General features: G+C 52.0%; 2 protein-coding genes across 7 annotated transcripts in view; both read left to right on the top strand.

Moving 5' to 3' along the window:
- Positions 1–3,952, top strand: part of SPIRE2 (spire type actin nucleation factor 2) — a 42,283-nt gene extending 38,331 nt beyond the window's left edge. The window contains exons 12-14 of the mRNA XM_032156105.2: positions 1,421–1,448; positions 3,112–3,227; positions 3,596–3,952. Of these exons, the coding sequence (XP_032011996.2) occupies positions 1,421–1,448; positions 3,112–3,227; positions 3,596–3,818 (367 nt within the window). The 3' untranslated portion in view covers positions 3,819–3,952. The remainder of the gene's footprint in view (positions 1–1,420; positions 1,449–3,111; positions 3,228–3,595) is intronic.
- A 3,343-nt stretch (positions 3,953–7,295) lies between these two features.
- Positions 7,296–15,631, top strand: part of TCF25 (transcription factor 25) — a 34,534-nt gene continuing 26,198 nt past the window's right edge. For 2 of the 6 annotated variants that reach the window (XR_009213975.1, XM_058440319.1), the window contains exon 1: positions 7,296–7,574. Coding sequence is in view for 5 of the 6 variants with exons in the window: in XM_058440319.1 (XP_058296302.1) it covers positions 7,383–7,574 (192 nt within the window). In the remaining variant the exon portion in view is untranslated. The remainder of the gene's footprint in view (positions 7,575–15,631) is intronic. The other 4 variants (XM_058440318.1, XM_058440320.1, XM_032156104.2 and 1 more) reach the window with 2 other exon arrangements.

Genomic DNA, 15,631 nt, shown 5'->3' with positions numbered 1-15,631 from the left:
CATTCTCCTGCCTCAGCCTCCCTAGGAGCTGGAACTACAGGTGCCCGCCACCACACCCAGCTAATTTTTTTGTATTGTTGGTAGAGACGGGGTTTCACCGTGTTAGCCAGGATAGTCTCGATCTCCTTACCTCGTGATCCACCCGTCTCGGTCTCCCAAAGTGCTGAGATTACAGGCTTGAGCCACCGCACCAGGTCTTGAATTTTTTATAAGAAGGTATTTATTTTTGAAATCAGATATGGGAATTAAAACAAAATTGCATCACTGTTTAAAACTGAGCATCTCAATTAAGGCCCCTCTGGCTTCCATGGGGCTTTTACGGTGAGTAGTGTCAGGTACACACCAATGTCTACACATTTTCTTAGAAGGAATCTTAGATGTCTTTCCAAGACAGTGTGCAAGTTTTTTTTTTGTTGTTTGTTTGTTTTTTTAAGACAGAGTCTCTCTCTCACCCAGGCTGCAGTGCAGTGGCACAATCTCCGCAAACTGCAACTTCCACGTCCTGGGTTCATGCCATTCTCCTGCCTCAGCCTCCTGAGTAGCTGGGATTACAGGTGCCCGCCACCATGCCTGGCTAATTTTTTGTATTTTTATTAGAGATGGGGTTTCACCATCTCGGCCAGGTCGATCTTGAACACCTGACCTCGTGATTCACTGGCCTTGGCCTCCCAAAGTGCTGGGATTACAGGCGTGAGCCATCGCACCTGGCCGACAGTGTGCAGTTTTTAAAGACCCTTGTAGGTTTTTGTTTTTAAACATTTCAGAAGTATGTGACCCATCATGCCTCGGTTCAGAAACAAAAATCTGCTTAAGAGGGACTTTTACCATCAGTATTTGTTTGTTTTTTTTTTGAGACAGAGTTTCGCTCAGTCCCCCAGGCTGGAGTGCAGTGGCGTGATCTCAGCTCACTGCAACCTCCACTTCCCGGGTCTCAGCCCCCCAAGTAGCTGGGATTACAGGTGCCTGCTACCACACCCATCTAATTTTTGTATTTTTAGTAGAAACAAGGTTTCACCTTGTTGGTCAGGCTTGTCTCGAACTCCAGACCTCAGGTGATCCACCTGCCTTGGCCTCCCAAAGTGCTGGGATTACAGGCATAAGCTACCACGTCTGGCCCACCACCACTATGTTTAAACCTTACTCTATATCCTACTGCTTGGCAATAGAAAACTTGGCAGGAGAAAACTCCTGGAGCCAACCTTCCTGAGAGAATGCCGAGGAGCACGTATATTTTGGGTGGATACCTGAGTATAAAGAAAAGCAAGATTTTGGAGTAAAATAAAGTATTGAAGTAACCAAGCATCAAGCAGAAGGCAAGGAGGGTTTGAACTTGGACGTGTGGAGGCCGGGATGTGACTCTTAGCTGTTTGTCTGTGGGCTCCCTCCCTGCTGACGCTGCATTTCCTCTGTTCCCTTCCAGAGCTGTCTGCACTTCCTGTAGCATAAAGGTGAGGACCATGTGGGATCTCTGGGGTCTGAGCAAGGTAGATGAGGGGCTCCACTGGCTTTGATTGGATGTGTTGGATGATGCTGCCCTCACCAGGCACCTCATCCATTTCCTTTCAGGGAGAATCCGTTCCTGTACTTCCCAACATAGTGTGCAGTTTTTAAAGACCCTTACAGGTTTTTGTTTTTAAACATTCCACGTTAGTAGCCTCTTGCCAAAAAAACCCTTCACTTCCCCTCTAAAAGTCCTACCTTCTTACATTCTATAACTTTTTGGGTGTTTTAGGAGGGGTTCCTTATTGCAGTTGGGGTGTGTGCTTATGTGCAGGTGCACAGAGGTAAAGGGATCCTAACATTTAAAAGTATGTCAGCTGGGCACAGTGGCTCACACCTGTAATCCCAGCATTTTGGGAGGCCAATGAGGTTGGCGGACCACTTGAGACCAGCCTGACCAACATGGTGAAACCCCATCTCTACTAAAAATACAAAAAAATTAGCTGGGCATGGTGGCACACACCTGTAATCCTAGCTACTCAGGAGGCTGAGGCATGAGAATTATTTGAACCCGGGAGGTGGAGGCCACAGTGAGCTATGATTGCACCACTGCACTACAGCCTGGGTGACAGAGACTCCGTCTCAAAAAGATAAAATACAAATAAAAGTATGTCACCATTCAGGCATGGTGGCTCATGCCTGCAGTTCCTGCACTTTGGGAGGCTGAGGTGGGAGGATCTCTTGAGCCCAGAAGTTCAAGGGTGCAGTGAGTATGGCTGTGCCTTTGCACTCCAGCCTGGGCAACAGAGCAAGATCTGTGTCTTCAAAAGAAAAAAAAAAAAATATATATATATATATATATATACACACACATATACACATACATATATATATACATATACACACATATATATACACATATGTGTATATACACATATATACATATATACACACACGTATATATATACACACACACACACATATGTATATGTTACCCGTCAGGCCTCAGTTCAGAAGCAAGACTCTGCTTAAGGAGTACTCTTACTACCACTATTTTTAACTCTTACTCTATATCCTGTCACTTGGCAATGGGAAAACTTCCACCTCATCCATGTTAAATGTTGATTATGTGCAGGGCATGGTGGTAGGTCCTGTATGGTATAAAAAGGGACAGTTCTTGCCCCCTAAGAAGTCCCTGTCCAGATGAGCAGGAAATGTGGCAGGTCCCGTATGGTATAAAAAGGGACAGTTCTTGCCCTCTAAGAAGTCCCTGTCCAGATGAGCGGCAAGCAGGAATCCCGTGCCAGTCTTCAGCCAAAAGGCACAGAGGAGACATCAGAGAGCACAGGGACAGAGAATATTCTCCAGGCAGCTCTGGCTGCCACGCAGGTCCCAGACTGGGGAGGGAGGTCCCCTAGCACTGAGTGTGCCTGAGTGTCTGTGGTGATGGGAGGGAGGTCCCCTAGCACTGAGTGTACCTGAGTGTCTGTGGTGATGGGAGGGAGGTCCCCTAGCACTGAGTGTGCCTGAGTGTCTGTGGTGATGGGAGGGAGGTCCCCTAGCACTGAGTGTGCCTGAGTGTCTGGTGATGGGAGGGAGGTCCCCTAGCACTGAGTGTACTTGAGTGTCTGTGGTGGTGCCTGGTTCATACCTCTTGCCTCTGTGCTGCAGGTGAAGATGCCGTCTAAGAAGTTTGGACACATCCCTGTCTACACACTGGGCTTTGAGAGTCCTCAGAGGGTATCAGCTGCCAAAACTGCGCCAATCCAGAGAAGAGACATCTTTCAGTGCGTTCTTTGCCTTGCTGCTGATGTCACTGTGGTGGTCGGGTGTGAAGAGGAACTTGGGAGCTGGGGTAGAGGGGGCCGGCTTTGTCTGTTTGCTAGGACACCCCAAGGAAATGGAAATCCAAGGCAGAGACAGATCGTTGTGTAGGACTCTGGGAAGCTGAGCAGTATGAGATGGAAACTGGACTTGGGTGGTCAGGGAACAGGCTTTGCTGAGATGAACACTGCTAGCTGTGTTTGCTGCCTGAGGGCCACGGGGGGGCCTAGGGTGAAAGGCAGCCAGGAGAGGGTGTGGGATGCACAGGCAGGGAGGGGGGTGTGGCACCCTGGCTGGCTCCTCTCCCTGAGTGTCCTCTCCCACTCCCCAGGTCTCTGCAAGGGCCACAGTGGCAGAGCGTGGAGGAGGTGTTCCCTCACATCTACTCCCATGGCTGTGTCCTGAAGGATGTCTGCAGTGAGTGCACCGGCTTTGTGGCAGATGTGGTACGTTCCAGCCGCAAGAGCGTGGACGTCCTCAACACTACGCCACGACGCAGTCGCCAGACCCAATCCCTCTACATCCCGAACACCAGGACTCTCGATTTCAAGTGACAGCCCCAGGTGGCCAGGCCTCCAGGAGGCACCAGGCAGGCCCTGTACCAGGCTAGGACGCTCTGAGCTGTGCATGTACATATATACATATATAGATACATTTATAATATATACACACAGCCTATATATTTATATACACGGTTTCCTGGCCCCAGAGCTCATTTGGGTTCCGGCGCACTTCAGAACCCTCCCTGGGGGAGGCTGTTTCTTCTCAGGATTCCTTGCCAGGGAGGAAGGGGAGGGAACGGGGTGGGTTTTCTCACTGAAGAGACAGAGCAGAAGGTTCTAGATCCTGGCACAGACTGCATCCCATGTTCCCATTCTCTTCTGTGTCCCCAGGAATGAGAACGGCACTTTCCCCTCCCCAGTGGATGTCTAGGTGGGGATAGGGAATCTTGGCTCCCAGCTGGACCAGAGCGCCCTGCTTGCCTCTGCTCTCCCTTTGTGGGGACTCGGGCAGCAGAGGCATCTGGGAAGTCTGAGTCGGCGGGGTCCTCCTGGGAGGCACCCCCGCCTCTGTTTGAAAGGTCTGGCCAGGCGCTGTGGCTCACGCCTGTAATCCCAGCACTTTGGGAGGCCGAGGAGGGAGGATCACCTGAGGTCAGGAGTTTGAGACCAGCCTGGCCAACATGATGAAATGTCGTCTCTACTGAAAATGCAAAAATTAGCCAGGTTTAGTGGCAGGTGCCTGTAATCCCAGCTACGCAGGAGGCTGAGGCAGGAGAATCGCCTGAACCCGGGAGGCGGAGGTTGCAGTGAGCTGAGATCGTGCCACTGCACTCCAGCCTGGGCAACAGACGGAGACTCTGTCTCAAAAAAAAAAAAAAAAAGGTCTGTGCCAAGCTGCTCCCTGCTCTTTCCCGTTCCCTGGGGTCCAAACCACATGTGTGCTCCCTCTCCTGGCCCTACCACATTCTGGTGCTGTCCTCACTCGCCCTGGCCCAGAGGCCCCTGCAGATGCTGGGCAGTCCCAGGCCAGGGAGGAGCAGCTCTGCTGATCTGTGCACATGGCCACTCTCGGCCTAATAAAGGAGGTCTCACAGACTTCTGTCTGGGATGTGCGCTGAGGATTCACCCAGCATGCAGCATGCCACGTTCTCCCAAGGTTGAAGGTGGGCTTGAGGGGCCACTTGCCCTCCAGGACGAGGAAAGGCCTCCCTGGCTTAGCACAGTCAGGTGCCCACCAGGCAAGGGCTCCAGGCCTGCTCTGTCCATGCAGCCCTGGCTGCCTCTACCAGCTTCGTGGTCCTGGCCACCTCGGTCAGGGCTGCATGCGGACAGCGCAGACTACGGCCCATCAGCTCCTCTGGCCACACCTGCTGGCCTGGGGGGCACTTTGGGCTCATTTCCCAGATCCCTATTCTTGTTCTCTAGGGAGAGGATTCACAGGGGCAGGAGGTGTGACTGCAGGCTCTAGACAGGCCCTGTGCCGAGTGCTGTCTGCTCACCGGCGCCCGGCTCATCCTGTTACAGGCCCTGCCCTGCTCCTCTGTGACGTTCTGCTGTCATCTCACCTTACAGATGAGGGAACTGAGGGTCAACATGGTCAAAGAATTTGGCCAAAGATACACAGCTCACCCAGGAACTTTGACTCCAGGCTGTAATGCTGGCCATGCGGCCTGGAGGTCAGAAGGGACAGGACTTGTAACTGATGGGCCTGCGGGAGAAAATACTCCTGTCAGCTAGGGTCCAGGAAATCCAAACACACAAAATTAGAGCCCCCAGTAAAAACAGCCAGCTTCTAGCACGTGTGTAAGCACTTCATGGACTCTCCGGCCTGTATTTTTATTCCTGTTTAAAAATAAGAAAACAGGCACAGAGAGGGTCAGCGATCTCCTCCGGTCACACAGCCAGCAATAAGCTAATGTGTACTGCTTGGTAAGGACGACACTTGTTCTGGTTCTACGGGGGTTCACACTCCCTATCATGGGGAGACTGGGTTGTAATTCATACAGGAACACTTGGAAATGAAAGCCCACGTTAAAACCCTAACCCACAGCAGGTGCAGTGGCTTATACCTGTAATCCCAGCACTTTTGGAGGGTGAGGTGGACAGATCACTTGAGGTCAGGAGTTCGAGACCAGCCTGGCCAACATGGTGAAACCCCATCTGTACTAAGAGTACAAAAATTACCCAAGCATGGTGGCGCATGCCTGTATAGTCCCAGCAACTCGGGAGGCTGAGGCAGGAGAATTGCCTGAGCCTGGGAGATGAAGGTTGCAGTGAGCCGAGATTGCACCACTGCACTCCAGCCTGGCCAACGGAGGAAGACCTCATCTCAGAAAATAAAACCCTAACCCATCCTGGGACGGGCCAGGCCGGCCCACCAGGGCTGCTTCCTGGGTTCATGAAGCCACGGTAAGTCGGGCAGGAGGCTGCTGGCACCTGTCTTCTCTGTGCCTTCCTGCCCCCATGTCCCCAGCCCCAGGTACAGGAAGCTGTGCCGTCTGCCCACTGAACCGAGCGCTAAGCCTCATCTACTTTATTTTTTTCATTTTTTTGAGACAGGGTCTGGCTCTGTCACCCAGGCTGGAGTGCAGTGGCGCGATCTCGGCTTACTGCAGCCTCAGCCTCCCGAGTAGCTGGGATTCCAGGCACGCGCAGCCACGCCCGGCTAATTTTTGTATTTTTAGTAGAGACTGTTTCATCCTGTTGCCCAGGCTGGTCTCGAATTCCTGACCTCAAGTGATCCGCCCACCTCGGGCTCCCAAAGTGCTGGGATTACAAGCGTGAGCACCGCGCCCAGCCCTTAGATCGTGACAAACGCGGGCGGCCTGTCCTGGAACTGTCAGAACCACTGTCCCTAAGGAGGCCTCAGGCGGGCAGTGAGGGCCGCGTCCCTCAATGGTGCCCGAGGGGCGGCGGCTCAAGGCCAGGGCAGAGGCGGGCATCGACGGCTGGATCACTCTAATGACACCGTGACACGAAAAGCACCAACTAGCAGCGCACGAGACGCAGCTGAAATGTTCCAGGCCCGGTGCGGGGACAGGACCTGGCGGGCCGAACGCGGCTGCGGGTTCTGGGCCACACGGATGGGCAAGGCCGGGAAGGGCCGACTGTCGCCGGCTGCGCGCCCCTTACCCCCAATCAAAGCCCGTCATCCCCGCGGGGCACCTCTCTATGCCCGGTGCCCACGGCGCGCAGGCACCCAGCTCTCCTGAGACCTGGCCCGGACCCACTGGAGCCGGCCCGGACGCCGCAGCTGAAGCGGGGAAGTTCCGGAGACTCGCGACGCGCAGGCGCCGCAGCCAGCTCCCCCGCCCCCCCCCCCCGCCCCAGGAGTGCGCAGGCGCCGCAGCCAGCTCCCTCGCTCCCCCACCCCGCGCCAGGAGTGCGCAGGCGCCGCAGCCAGCTCCCCCGCCCCCCCCACCCCCCGCGCCAGGAGTGCGCAGGCGCCGCAGCCAGCTCCCCCGCCCCCCCCACCCCCCGCGCCAGGAGTGCGCAGGCGCCGCAGCCAGCTCCCCCGCTCCCCCCACCCCGCCCCAGGAGTGCGCAGGCGCGCCGACCGCCGAGTTTTCTGCACTTCCTTCTCCCTCTGTCCAGACGTCGTGGGTGTTCGGTCTTATGTCGCGCCGGGCCCTCCGGAGGCTCAGGGGGGAACAGCGCGGCCAAGAGCCCCTCGGGCCCGGCGCCCTGCAATTCGATCTTCGTGATGAGGATGACGCGGAAGAAGAAGGGCCCAAGCGGGAGCTGGGTGTCCGGCGCCCCCGGGGCGCAGGGAAGGAAGGCGTCCGAGTCAACAACCGCTTCGAGCTGGTGAGGAGCGCGGCGGCCCCGGTGGGGGCGGGGTGGCCCGTGACGTTGTGGGGCGGGGCGAGCGTCCAGTCGGGTCGGGGAGCGGGGGTCCTGATGCCAGGGGTGGGAAGGGTGACGTGGGTCCCAGCTGCAGTGGGGAGGGCGGGGCCGTGCGTCGGGGCCAGGGCGACGCGGGTGGGCGGTGGCGTGGCATCAAGACGGCGGGCCGCGGAGTTAAATTGGGTTCTGATCCCGGCGGGGTGGGCGGGGCTAAGGGATGAGGCGGGGCCATGTCCTCGGGGCGGGGCGACCGAATGGGCGGAGTTAAGCGGGGTCCGGGTTGTGGAGAGGGCGGGGCCTTGATGCCAAGGGCGTGGCCAACGTCCGCGGGGCCGGGCCACGACGTGGGCGGGGTTAATCGGGTCTGCGGCCACGTGGCTGTCGTGGGGCCCTGATACTAAAGGGTGTGGCTAAAGATGGAGGGGGCGGGGGGGGGGCGAGGCGATGGAGGGGGCGGGGTTAAATGGGGCTTGGGGCCACCGTGGGGGTGGGGCCATGGCGTAGGGACAGGAGTCCGGTGGGGCAGGAGTCCGGTGGGAGTCTAGAGGGGCCTTCTCTCGGTTCCAGGGTTGAGGAGTTTCCAGGCCTCTGCGAGCATTCTCCTTTAATCCTCGCAACAACCCTGCCTAACTCAGGGCCTTGCTCTTCACTGCATCCCCATCAGGCTAACCCAGCGGGTTAGTCTTACTCTTCGCTGCATCTCTGGCAGCCCGTTTCTGGCACAGAGAAGTAGCAGTTTGACTGTATGGTTTGCTCATGCGGTCCTGTGACGTTTTCTCCTAAGCCCTGGCCTCCGTCTGTAGCTCTGCCTCTACGAGCTCTGCGATCCTCCCACCTCAGCCTCCTGAGTATGTAGGACTACGGGTGGATGTCACCACAGCCGGCTAATTTTTTTTTTTTTTTTTGTAGAGATCAGGTTTCACCTTCTTGCCCAGGCTGGTCTAGAACTCTTGTGCTCAAACAATCTGTCCACCTCAGCCTCACAAAGTTCTGGGACTACAGGCGTGAGTCACCATGCTTGGTTGAGTGCCCTTCTCACATCAATTCCACCTTTAGTGGTCCCCAAGACCACCGTCAAGGTTCAGTAATTTGCTAGAGTCACAGCAGTTACTGAAAGCTTTTTTTTTTGAGATGGAATCTTGCCCTATTGCCCAGGCTGGAGTGCATTGGCACCGTCCTAGCTCACTGCAACCTTGAACTCCTGTGCTCAAATAGTCCTCTCACCTTGGCCTCTCAAAGTGTTGGCATTACAGGCATGAGCCACTGTGCTTGGCCCCGTAAGTCTTTTTAAATTTTTGTCAGTGTAATTTGTCAGAAATGATATCACATTATTTTATTTTACACTTCTTTGTTAGTGAAATCCAGCACCTAGCTATATATTCGTTGACCATTTATATTTCTCTTTGTGACAACCTGTTTAAATCCTTTGCCTTTTCATAGGGAGTTTGGACAGTCTTTTTGTTCGTGGAAGCTTGCTGTCAGTTGTCTGTAACGTATTTTCTCAGTTTGTGTTTGTTCTTTAACTTCTTTAATTTCTACGTGCTGAGAGATACTGGAGCCACTTTTCTCATTGTTACACATCCATCTCTCTAGGGCGTCTTCACATAGATCTTCCCTGACATGACTTTTTTTTTTTTTTTTGAGACAGAATCTTGCTCTGTTGCCCAGGCTGGAGTGCAATGGCATGATCTCGGCTCACTGCAAGTTCCGCCTCCCGGGTTCATGCCATTCTCCTGCCTCAGCCTCCCAAGTAGCTGAGACTACAGGTGCCCACCACCACGCCCAGCTAATTTTTTGTATTTTTAGTAGAGACGGGGTTTCACCATGTTAACCAGGATGGTCTCGATCTCCTGACCTCGTGATCTGCCCGCTTTGGCCTCCCAAAGTGCTGGGATTACAGTCGTGAGCCACTGCGCCCGGCTTTTTTTTTTTTTTTTTTTTTTTTTTGCTACAGACAGGGTCTCAATGTGTTGCCCAGGCTGGCTGCTGGTCTCAAACTCCTGGGTTGAGGTGATCCTCCTGCCTCGGCCTCCTGAGCAGCTGGGACTACAGCATACCCTACCGTGCTCAGCTTGTTCTTCTAATGCTTTTTTTTTTCCCATTTAAATATTTAATCTTTTTGGTTTTTATGTTTGTGTTGGTGGGAATTTGGAAAAAGTGTGGTTCATGAGTTGACAGGATAAGAGTCCGTAAGGTCAACACCACACAAGTCCTTGTGGACTTTCTGGAGTAAGTTTGAGTGTCAATAACACTAACAGCCTCCATGGATGAGTGACTGCTTATCGTGCTGTGTTCTTAGGAATTTCAGAGAATTTTATCAAGTGGCACACATAAGTCTTAATTTAAGTATTGTATACTTTTTTGCCCTTAAAACTCATATTTGGAAATAATATAATCGAAATGTTTATTGGCATTCTGTTAAATAGCTCTTAGTAAATGTAAATATGAGAGACAGTAAACAGCCACTTACGACTGAATGGTTGCGAATGTGAATGCACGGATGAAAGACATGGTGTGTCTCTTTTTTAAAAATGTTATTTATTTAGAGAGAAGATGTGTGTGTGTTGCCTAGGTTGGTCTTGAACTCCTGGGCTCAAGAGATCCTTCCGCCTTGGCCTCCCAAAGTGCTGGGATTATAGCTCCCAGTACTTTGGGTGGCCGAGGTGGGCAGAACACCTGAGGTCAGGAGTTCGAGACCAGCCTGGCCAACATGGTGAAACCCCGTCTCTACTAAGAATACAAAAATTGGGCCGGGCGCGGTGGCTCACACCTGTAATCCCAGCACTTTGGGAGGCCGAGGTGGGTGGATCACAAAGTCAGGAGATTGAGACCATCCTGGCTAACAGGGTGAAACCCTGTCTCTACTAAAAAAATACAAAAAAATTAGCCGGGTGTGGCAGCAGGCGCCTGTAGTCCCAGCTACTCTGGAGGCTGAGGCAGGAGAATGGCGTGAACCCAGGAGGCGGAGCTTGCAGTGAGCTGAGATCGTGCCACTGCACTCCAGCCTGGGCCACAGAGCGAGACTCCGTCTAAAAAAAAAAAAAAAAAAAAAGAATACAAAAATTAGCCAGGCATTGTGGTGGGTGCCTGTAATCCCAGCTACTTCGGAGGCTGAGGCAGGAGAATTGCTTGAACCCAGGAGGCGGAGGTTGCAATGAACTGAGATTGTGCCACTAGACTCCAGCCTGGGTGACAGAGCGAGACTATGTCTCAAAAAAAATAAAAATAAAAATAAATCATAACAATAATTGTGGATTTGTCTATTTATTTCTACTTTGAACCCTGTCAGTTTTTGCTGTGTGTGGGTGTGTGTGTGTTTTGGTTTTTTAGAGACAGAGTCTTGCTCTGTTGCCCAGGCTGGAGTTCAGTGTCACAATTATAGCTCAGTGTAACCTTGAACTCCTGGGCTCAAACCATCCTCTCACCTCAGCCTCCCAACTATGTGGAACTACAAGTGCGTGGCACCACACATGGCTAATTTTTTCAATTTTTTTTTTTGAAAAGCAGTGTGCTGGGATTATAGATGTGAGCTACCATGCCTGGCCTAGAATATTTTTTGAACTGATTGGTAATGAAAATAGCCTATCAAAATTTGTGGGATGCAACTGAAACAATGATTACAACTTTATCATCGTAAATTTTAAATTAGAAAAGTGTTTAAAAATCTAGAAATTTACCTGAAACTTCTACCTTAAACTAGAAAAAGAGCAAATTAAACTCAAAATGTGTAGAAGGAAGAAACTAATCAAAGAGAGGAATGCATATGGACACAATGGAGAAGATCAGTAAGACCGAAACTTGGTTCTCTGAAAAGATGAATTGGCAAAACCTCTAGATTGACAGATGGAGGGAAAAAGGGAAGGTACATTACCATTTTGAGGGACGGGAGCGTGTTCACAGGTGCAGATGGTGCAGATAGTAACGGGCGACAAGGAACTTCCTGCTAATAAGTTTTCCAGGTTAGACAAATGGGCAAGTTCCTTTAAAGATAAAACTTATCTAAATTGACATGTGAAGGAATAAAAAAATCTGAGTCTTTTTATCTATTAAAGATACTGAATTTTTAAAACTATAAAACATTCCAGGCTAGGCTTGGTGGTTCACACCTGTAATCCCATCAGTTTGGGAGGTCAAGGCAGGTCTATCGCTTGAGCTCAGGTGTTTGAGACCAGCCTGGGCAACGTGGCGAAACCCCATCTCTACAAACAATACAAACAAATTGTCCAAGTGTGGTGGCACTCACCTGTGGTCACAGCTACTCGGGATGCTGAGACGGGAGGATTCCTTGGACCCAGGAGGTGGAGGCTGCAGTGAGCTGAGATGATGCCGCCGCACCCCACCCTGGGTGACAAAGTGAGATCCTGTCTCAAAAAAAAAAAAAAAGTTCCAACAAAGACAACCCCAGGCCGGGCGCGGTGGCTCACGCCTGTCATCCCAGCACTTTGGGAGGCCGAGGCGGGTGGACCACCTGAGGTCAGGAGTTCGAGACCGGCCTGGCCGACGTGGTGAAACTCCGTCTCTACTAAAAATCACCATTTTTTTTTTTTTTTTTAGGAAAAATGGATATTTTCCTCTCCCCCTAAAAAAAGATAAAACTCCTTCCTGGTTATTAAGTGAAATGCTCATTGAGCTTTGTCCTAAAGAAGATCAGCCGTGGACAAGAACTTTGTGAAATGTTCCCCATTTGAGACCCTAAAACTAATGAAAGTCACAGCTTTTGGGTAGGTAATAAGGCGTTTTGTTTTGTTTTGTTTTGTTTTGTTTTTTGAGACGGAGTCTTGCGCTGCTGCCCAGGCTGGAGTGCAGTGGCACCATCTCGGCTCACTGCAAGCTCTGCCTCCTGGGTTCACTGCATTCTCCTGCCTCAGCCTCCCGAGTAGCTGGGACTACAGGCACCCGCCTCCCACGCCCGGCTAGTTTTTTTGTATTTTTAGTAGAGACAGGGTTTCACCGTGTTGGCGAAGATGGTCTTGATCTCCTGACCTCGCCATCCGCCCACCTCTGCCTCCCAAAGTGCTGGGATTACAGGCTTGAGCCACCGCGCACAGCCAGTAATAAGGTTTATTTGAGGGTGATCGACAGCATTTTAGAGCTGATGCATGCCAGTAGAGATTGCAGCAAATCATGTGTCATCACCAAAACTTCACTGAAGAAGCAGAACTGGGCCTATCACACGTGCTGTCCGTGTACACAGACGAGCTCCTGGCCTGTGACACGTGCTGTCCGTGTACACAGTCTGGCTCCTGGGTCTATCACACGTGCTGTCCGTGTACACAGATGGGCTCCTGATCCTATTACACGTGCTGTCCGTATAGACAGACGGGCTCCTGATCCTATCACACGTGTTGTCCGTGTACACAGTCTGGCTCCTGGGCCTATCACACGTGCTGTCCGTGTACACAGGCAGCCTCATTTCCATTGAAGTTCAGCTTGGCATAGAGCTTTTTATGAATTCGACTTGTCAAACACCTCAAAATAAGATTTTTTTTTCTTAGGAAGTCAGCATGAGTTAATAAAAGTAAATTGGGTGTTGGCCGGGTGCGGTGACTCACGCCTGTAATCCCAGCACTTTCGGAGGCCAAGGCGGGCAGATCACCTGAGGTCAGGAGTTCGAGACCAGCCTAGCCAACATGGTGAAACCCATCTCTACGAAAAATACAAAAATTCGCCTGGCATGGCGGCGCATGCCTGTAGTCCCAGTTACTCGGGAGGCTGAGGCAGGAGAATCACTTGAATCCGGGAGGTGGAGGTTGCAGTGAGCCAAGATCACGCCATTGCTCTCCAACCTGGGCAACAGCAAGACTCCGTTTCAAAAAAAAAGAGAGAAAAAAAAAAAAAGTAGGCTTGGTGCAGTGGCTCACGCCTGTAATCCCAGCACTTTGGGAAGCCAAGACGGGCGGATCACGAGGTCAGGAGATCAAGAACATCTTGGCTAACACGGTGAAACCCCGTCTCTACTAAAAATACAAAAAATTAGCCGGGCGTGGTGGCGGGCGCCTGTAGTCCCAGCTACTCGGGAGGCTGAGGCAGGAGAATGGCGTGAACCCAGGAGGCGGAGCTTGCAGTGAGCTGAGATCGCGCCACTGCACTCCAACGTGGGGGACACAGCGAGACTCCGTCTCAAAAAAAAAAAATAAATAAATAAATTGGGTGTGGTGGCGTGTGCCTGTAGTCCCAGCTCCTGGGGAGGCTGAGGCAGGAGGATCCCTTGACCACAGGAATTTGAGGCCAGCCTGGGCAACACAGTGAGACCCCATCTCTAAAAACAGAAAGTAAACCAGCACCCAGCTTCACTAAGAGACCTCGTCATCAGTTGAATGTTGGAGATGGTGTAGATCCAGTTTACCAGTGACCGCCCACAGGTTAGAAACATTTCACCAGCAGGCTTTGTTTCAGCTTTCTTCCTTTACTGCAGGGTGCAAAGCAGCCGGCCCATGCCTCGGCCCCAGCTTCGCCAGCAAAGGCCAGGCAGAAGGAGTTATCACCATGAGAATCACTGTCATGGTGCTGCTGGGATGGGACAAACCTCGTTTTGATGGGGTGTCAGTGTTTTCAAGTCAGGGCTCTTTTTACATAACACATCTCTACTACCACGGATTTTCTCGACGGGTGTAAGATGCTCCTGACTTGTCTCAGCGGGCGTAAGATGCTCCTGAATTGTATCCCTGTCATGTGGGAGCCTCCACTGGAGAGAAAACCGGCCGACCGGCAAGCACAGACCTGCCCTGTGCTTTCTTGTCTTCGGCAACCACGGCCGGGTTGTCTCTCTTGCGATCCGGCCAGGAAGAGTCCCCAGGTGCAGCTGAGTCTCAATTCTGTTTCAGAAACTATCTCAGGGCTGTGGGGCTTGGAGCTGATTTTGTCTTCTGAGCTTTGTGGTTTTCAAGATGTTTTAAATTAAACAGGTAGTTTTATTTATTTTTGAACCTTAGTGCATCCAATTGGATCAATCAGAATCTCCTAGTTCATAAAGAATTGTTGATGCTGGTCTCTGTTAGCTTTTTTAAAAAAAACTTACAGATAGAGTCTTGCTCTGTTGCCCACGCTGGAGTGCCGTTGTGTGATCACTCCAGGTTCCAGATTCCAGGTGCTGGGCTCACGCAATCCTCAGCCGCCTGAGTAGCCGGGACTCAAGAGGTGCGTGCCGCCATACCCTGCTAATTTTTTGTAGAGATGGGGTCTCGCTGTATTGCCTGGGCTGGTTTTAAACTCATGGGCTCAGATGGTCCTCCTGCCTCAGCCTCCCAAAGTGCTGGGATTATAGGTGTGAGCCACTGCACCCAATCTGTTAGCCTCTTTTTTTTTTTTCTTGAGATGGAATCTTGCCTTGTCGCCCAGGCTAGAGGGCAGTGGCGTGATCTTGGCTCACTGCAACGTCTGCCTCCCGGGTTCAAGTAATTCTCCTGCCTCGGCCTCCCGAGTAGGTGGGATTACAGGCACGCGCCACTGCACCCGGCTGATTTTTTTATTTTCAGTAGAGACGGGGTTTTACCATGTTGGCCAGGCTGGTCTTGAACTCCTGACCTCGTGATCCACCCGCCTCAGCCTATCAAAGTGCTGGGATTACAGGCGTGAGCCACCATGCCCAGTCAGCCTCTTTTATTTGTTCATTCTTTAACTAGCTGAAGAGCCAGAACTTTCCAATTCTCACCCTTCTCCCACTGCCTGTCTCCCCTCCAGTCTGTATGTGAATGTATGTTGTGAGGTTTTATCCATTTAATATTATGCTCCTAAGATTCATCCATATTGTGTGTGCAATGTGCTTCATTCATTCATTCATTCTCACTGCTATAAAAGGTTCCAGACTCAGCATGCTGGCTAACGCCTGTAAATCCGGCTCTTTGGGAGGCTGAGGCAGGAGGATCGCTTGAGGTCAGGAGATCGAGACCAGCCTGGACAATGTGGTGAGACCCCATCTTTACAAAAAATTTAAAAAATTACCCAGGCCTGGTAGCTCATGCCTGTAGTTCCAGCTACTTGGGAGGCTGAGGCAGGAGGATGCTTGAACCCAGGAGGCC

The sequence above is a fragment of the Hylobates moloch genome, unplaced genomic scaffold (genome assembly GCF_009828535.3).
Source record: "Hylobates moloch isolate HMO894 unplaced genomic scaffold, HMol_V3 SCAFFOLD_6, whole genome shotgun sequence".
NCBI lineage: Eukaryota > Metazoa > Chordata > Mammalia > Primates > Hylobatidae > Hylobates > Hylobates moloch.
This window is presented reverse-complemented; position numbering and strand designations above follow the sequence as displayed.